Source organism: Pyrgilauda ruficollis, unplaced genomic scaffold, assembly GCF_017590135.1.
Source record: "Pyrgilauda ruficollis isolate IOZ18807 unplaced genomic scaffold, ASM1759013v1 scaffold34, whole genome shotgun sequence".
Lineage (NCBI taxonomy): Eukaryota > Metazoa > Chordata > Aves > Passeriformes > Passeridae > Pyrgilauda > Pyrgilauda ruficollis.
This window is the reverse complement of record NW_024524822.1, coordinates 413,199-419,208: the sequence shown is the minus strand read 5'-3', so window position 1 is coordinate 419,208 and position 6,010 is coordinate 413,199. Positions and strand designations below refer to the sequence as shown.

The 6,010-nt window shown below is 54.9% G+C and overlaps 1 protein-coding gene across 1 annotated transcript; it reads left to right on the top strand.

Moving 5' to 3' along the window:
* Window positions 1-2,650: 2,650 nt before the first annotated feature.
* On the top strand, window positions 2,651-6,010 carry LOC121357659 (NOTCH regulated ankyrin repeat protein). Its single transcript, XM_041475178.1, has one exon. It carries the CDS (start codon window positions 2,751-2,753, stop codon window positions 3,102-3,104), a length of 354 nt encoding a protein of 117 aa, XP_041331112.1. The 5' UTR covers window positions 2,651-2,750; the 3' UTR covers window positions 3,105-6,010.

The following is a 6,010-nucleotide window of genomic DNA, read 5'->3' as shown; positions in this document are numbered from 1 at the left end:
CCCCCCCCGCTTTTTCGCTCTTTCCCCTCCCTCTCTGGCCCCGTTCCCAGACCGAGTCCTGCCCCCACCTGCCAGTCCCGAACATTTGCATGGCTAGGTCCCTGCCCGCGCTCTTTTTCTCACCAGTGTCACTGGCAAATGCAGATTTGCTTGCAAGGATGTAACTCTGGCCAAGCCCCAGACCGGGGAGGTGTGAGCAATTCCAGCTCTCCCACGGCTCGCTCACCAGGGCTCTACACCTCGCAGAACACGGCCAGTAAAGACACAAAATCAGTTGTCCCGGGATATTTAGGAGTAAATTAGGAGAGGGCGAGCCAGGAAGAGCAGAGCCCCGACACCCAGGCCATCGCACCTACGGCCGGCAAAGCTGCCGCACGACCCCACTGCCTTCCTTTTCCCAGCTTTATCGTGATGGGTTTGCTGGGATTAGTGCCAGGGGCCGGTCACGGGCTGCGGTGGCTCCGGCGCTCCCCGCACGCTGTTTGCACTGCCGGGCTGTGCCGGCCCCCGGGCACAACCGGAGCTCCCGTGAGTCACCGTGAGTCACAGCACGTCCCGCCGCTCGCCGCCGCGAGCCGACACGGGAGACAGGACAGGGACTGCCGCTGGTGATTCCCGCTGACACCATGGCTGGGGTGATGGGGACAGAGCCACCGCCTGCTGCCCGGCACGGGGCCCTCAGGGGGACGGGACACAGGCAGGGCTGGCGTTCTTCATTGTCCTCGGGCAAACCTGGCCCCTTCAAGCCCTGAGCCCATCTCAGTGCCCTGTGCCAGCGCTGCAGAGGCCCCAGCGGCACTGGGACATCCTGGGAGAAGCTGCACAGGCACAGGAGAGCAGAGGGGGGGTCTGCAACCCCCAGCAGCGGTAACATTCCAATCCCTCCTATTCCCTGAGAACGATGGACTGCAACACACTCACGTTAGAGAGGTGTGACCGGGAGAGCTCTGGCCGGAGGAAGCCAAACAGTCAGTCAGAGAGCAGACAGATGGAATTGGGATAGAGATTGGGATGAGATGGGCATCGGATGGGCACGGGTGAGGAGATGGGGATGTGGATTGAGAGGGGGATGGGGTGGATGGGGATTGGATGGGGATGGGGATTCGATGGTGATGGAGATGGGGATGGACATGGGGATGTGCATGGGCACAGGATGACGGTGGAGACAAGGAGAGGATGGAGATGGGGAGATGGGGAGATGGGAATGGAGATGGGGATAGATGTGAAGATGGGAATGGGGATAGGGATGAGAAGAACTAGCTGCAGAAATTGACTTAGAAAAGCAGACTCCTTATAGGAGGAGAGTGAGGAGCTGCTTCAATAACTCCTTACAGCCTGAATCCTGGTGGAATGAGAAGGACCCAGATGAGGCAGGAGTGTTCCCAGACTACTCCAGCTGCTGGGAAAAGCCACAGGAAGAGACCGTGAGGCAAGTCACACTCGGAGCTCAAGGCCACTGTCCTCCAGCTGTGCGACAGACACTCCGTGATGGCACATTTCATCGGCCGGGGCTGAATTTAGCAGTTGGCCGATTTCTCCCTTTCCCTTCCCAAAAGGACACGCCAGCAGTGCCAGGTGACAGCAGCTTGCCACCCAGCTGCCCCGGCGCGGCTGCTGTCACCTCGGTTTATGACACGCTCCTTCCTCTCTCCCCGCACCTCCCGCCCTCTCCTGCTGACCAAATGCCCGGGGGGCGGTGGGAGCTGGCCCGGGAGCGCCGCTTCCCACCTGGACTCGCCGTTTGCTCCGGGGGACCAAACGGGAACAGGAGGAGGGTTGGGGGTGAGGGGGCCAAGAGGGCCCCCCTAGAGGGTCCCCGCAGCATCGTTTTTGGTTGATGCACTGCTTTCGGGATTTTTCCCCCCATTTCCCCGCGTGCCTGTGGTGCCCACAGTTCCCAGCATTCCCGCATCAGGAACATGGTCATCGGCTGGGCAGCGGGTCCGACCCCGATTAAAGCCCCGGGCAGGCGAACTGAGCCACTCCAGGTCTGGCAGTACATGGTGGGGGTTGCATATTTTCCGCCTTAAATCAGTCTCACCCGTGGGTCCCTGAAACCCGGTGCAGCCCCCCCTGAGAGCCTGCAGAGGCGCTGGACCCCGCGAGCTGAACGCCCTGTTCTGCTCTGTGACCTGTCCCTGCTGGCTCACGGGGACACAAACCCGCAGCAATGCGGTGTCACCCCGAATTGGGGGGTAACCGCAGCCCCTTGGTGACCGTCCTTCTTGCGGGTCCCGGCTGGGGGGCCCGAGCCGAGCCGAGCCGAGCCGAGCCGAGCCGAGCCGGACGGAGCCGAGCGGAGCCGCGAGCGCGGGGCCGAGCAAAGCCGAGGCGGGAGCGCCCCCCATCGCCCCCTCCCTCCCTCGCAGCGCGCGCGGCGCCCGCGCCCGTTCCGCGCGGAGGGGGCGTGTCCTCCCCGCTCGGCCACGCCTCCCCCGCCCTCTCGGGCCAGTAGGCGCGCGCGCGACGCGCGGCCCCGCCCCCGCGGCGCGTCACGGCCGTGCCATTGTTATGCAAATAAAAGGGCGGGTAAAAGGCGCGCGCGGGCCGGGGCGCCGCAGAGCTGCGGGACGCGGGCAGCGGAGCAGCGAGCGCAGAGCGGCGGGGCCGGGGCGCGGCGGCAGCGGCGGCACCACAGCCCAGCCCAGCCCAGCCCCGGCAGAGGCCGCAGCACCGCCCGCCCGCCGCCGCATGCCCGGGCGGGCGCCGCCGTCGCCGTCCATGCGGGGCGGCGGGGCCGAGGCGGCGGCATGAGCCAGAGCGAGGTGTCGCCGTGCGCGGCGCCGCCGCCGCCCCCCAGCCAGCGGGTGTTCCAGGAGGCGGTGCGGCGCGGCAACACCAAGGAGCTGCAGTCGCTGCTGCAGAACATGACGAACTGCGAGTTCAACGTCAACTCCTTCGGGCCCGAGGGGCAGACGGCGCTGCACCAGTCCGTCATCGACGGTAACCTCGAGCTCGTCAAGCTCCTGGTCAAGTTCGGCGCCGACATCCGCCTGGCCAACCGCGACGGCTGGAGCGCCCTGCACATCGCCGCCTTCGGGGGCCACCAGGACATCGTCCTCTACCTGATCACCAAGGCCAAATACTCCGCCGGCGCACGGTGATGCCGGGGCTGCCCCCCGCTGCGCTCGCCCGGTGATGCCGGGTCCCCCCCGCCCTTCGCTCCCCCGGCCATGCCGGGGACCCTCCCCACTCCCCCGGCCGCCAGAGCTGCTCCCGCCCCCGCCCGAGGCGGGTTTGGCGAAGATTTGGGGCCCCACGCAGAACAGGCCACACTTTTAAGTTTTTTTTTGTTTGTTTGTTTGTTGTTGTTTTTGGTTTTTTTTTTTAATCTTCCAAGGGTTGTTTCCTACTGTAACGTGGTTTTTTTCCTCCATCTACCTCGGCTGCACTCACAGTATTCACGGTTTCAGTTTGACATCTGGGCAGATGCTTTAACACCCCCGCCCTGTTCCCTCTCCGCTAATATTTAATCCCCCTCCCCGCCCCCCTCGCTCCCGACCCTCCCATTTAAAGTGTTCTGGCTCAGAAACTAATTCATTTCAACGCCCCCGAAAGCCACCTCGCAGACCCCCAGTGCTGCTGGGGTGCCCTCTCCGGTGCCAGCCCCGTCCCGGGCGCGGTGCCCCGTCCATGGGCTGGGGCTCCCGGCCGGCCGCGGCCTTCCTGGCGAGGAAGAGCAGGAAAGTCTTCTTCCTCTCCAAGGTTTTCCCAGTGTTTTCTCACCGCTGACTTTTTTTTTTGTCGAGGCAATTCCGTTGCAATATGACAGACGTGGTTTTCTCACCCCGATTGCTCCTGGGTTTGGTTGATTTTGCGTTGGGTTTTCTGCTTTGGTTCTTCCTTGGGTGTCCGAAGAAAGTCTGCATCCTCACCTGCTCCACAAATCTGTTTAGCACACGTGAGATCCCAGGAAAAGACATTGAGTCCTTGTGGTTTTGTGTGTAAAGGGGGATTAGCAAATCCTGGACTGTTTTTTTTCTTAAAAAAAAAAAAAAAAAGTGAAATAAACTCTAGAGGCAGAGGATTTGCTTTTGCACAGAAAAGGGGCGCGAGCGCTCTCTGCTGCCTACAGAGATGCTGGAAAACTACTGAAAAGAGTTTGGGAACTTTTATTTTTTCTTTTGGTGAAACTTGGATAACACTTCTCAATGCAGAACGATTCACTTGACGTACGTACACTCACCCGCCTTTTATAGGAGATGTATATCCCACCGGATATATCTTTATAAAGGAAAGGGAGGAAGCCGAGCGAGCCACCCGAAGGCGCATTTTGAAGTGACTGCACGTATAATCGCAAATGCTGCTTTTTTATTGCTATGGCACAAGAACATCCATTTGGAAAATGCAGAAAAGTTCAGAAGTCTCCTTTCTCCTGCTGGTCTTTCAGCTCTCTTCTCCTCGTCTGCACTAAAGCCATCCGTATCACTGCCATCTCCCCACTTTTTCCTCTCTTGCTCTCTGCATCCAAACCATTCTGATTAAAAAAGAGAAAAGAAAATAGTTAACTGATGGTTTATTGGGGTTGTGTCTTGCCTATTTATCATGTCTGTATATATTTTTGGGTGAAGATTGTGAGCCTGGTTTTGTTTGAAGCTGATGGTGAGTGTTTCAAAAATATGGTTTGGGATATATGCTCTTTTTTTGTTCACTTTTTCTTTTCCTAGTCTTAAAACTAAAAAAAAAAAACAAACCTAGAGTCTGCCCTGATTATTTCCCATTGCACTGAATATTCTGCTTTGTCTTTGATAATTTCACCTGCAGTTGTTTGCATTTTGTTGGGTTTTTCATTTGTTTTTGTTCTTTCTCCCCTTCAACAATTTGAGGTGATTTTAAAAGCTCCAGATTTAAAGAAGCAAAAAAGCCCTGTCAAAACTGTCTACTGTTATTGCTGTAATTTGCAAGGAACTGTTTGGCCGAAGTCTTTCTGTGAGCGTGGAAGGGGGTGTCCAGCACTTCCACTGGTGCTTCTGTGTGATAGTTACGGGGTGGGAACAAGACCTTTCCTAGTGAGGTTTTGTTGTTGTTACCAGATGGTTGCACATTTTTTTTTTTTTTTACATAAATGGATTTGCCACAATGAAATGTCATAACATTTATGACATGATATTAAAAAGTGTATTGTAAAGCCGAGTTCTAGATGGATTTTTAAAAAGAAATCTTGGTTATAAACCCAGTCTAAAGGGAGCTCTGTCCAGTGTTGTAAAGACAACATGATGTAACCCATATTTATATTTTTATAAAATACCTATTAAGACTGTGAATCTCCTGTGTGAATTGCTGGGTGAGTTGTTTAAGAAAAGTATTGTTCCTTTTCAGCCTCCTGGAGCTTTAGACACGCTGAGATTTTTGGGAAACTGTACGTCGGGGAAGGGGGTTTGCTCTGAAATTGTGAGTTGATGTATTTTTACATCCTTTTGTATTTTACTGAAAAGCTGCTGCCCTTCCTAGTCCCTAGAGTTTCAATTTTCTATGCAACCCCCACACCCCCATCTCTCTTGATCCTGAGAAGTAAAAGGGATGCAGATTGATTCAAACTGAAATGAGGGTCCCCCCACCCCCCTTGTTGGCTCATCGTGCTGCTGACCCTTCACGCCAAAACGGGGAGTACAAGGAAAAAAAAGAGGCAGGTGGGGGAGGCTGTTTCGTGCATGACTGGTTGCCTTCCAGCAGTCATCTTTTAATTATTATTGTTATTTTTGTAAGAAGAATATATTGATAATGTCAGTGAAATAAGCAGACATTGAAGCTGATGCACAGATTGCTCCAGAAAGGAGTTTTTCTGTAGATTTTTCTTTAGATGCAAATACCTTTTTTAATTATGTTAATTAATGTTAAGAATTTTTAGGCTTATATTGAAGCTGTATGTGGGTCACTATATGATCATTTCTAACTGGATAAAGTCTGTACAGTACAGCATATTCCTGAGTGTATGATATAGACGTGTAGCCCCAGAGTGCGAAATTTATAAATAAATTTTTCATTGATCTTTTTATAAAAAAAAAAAAAA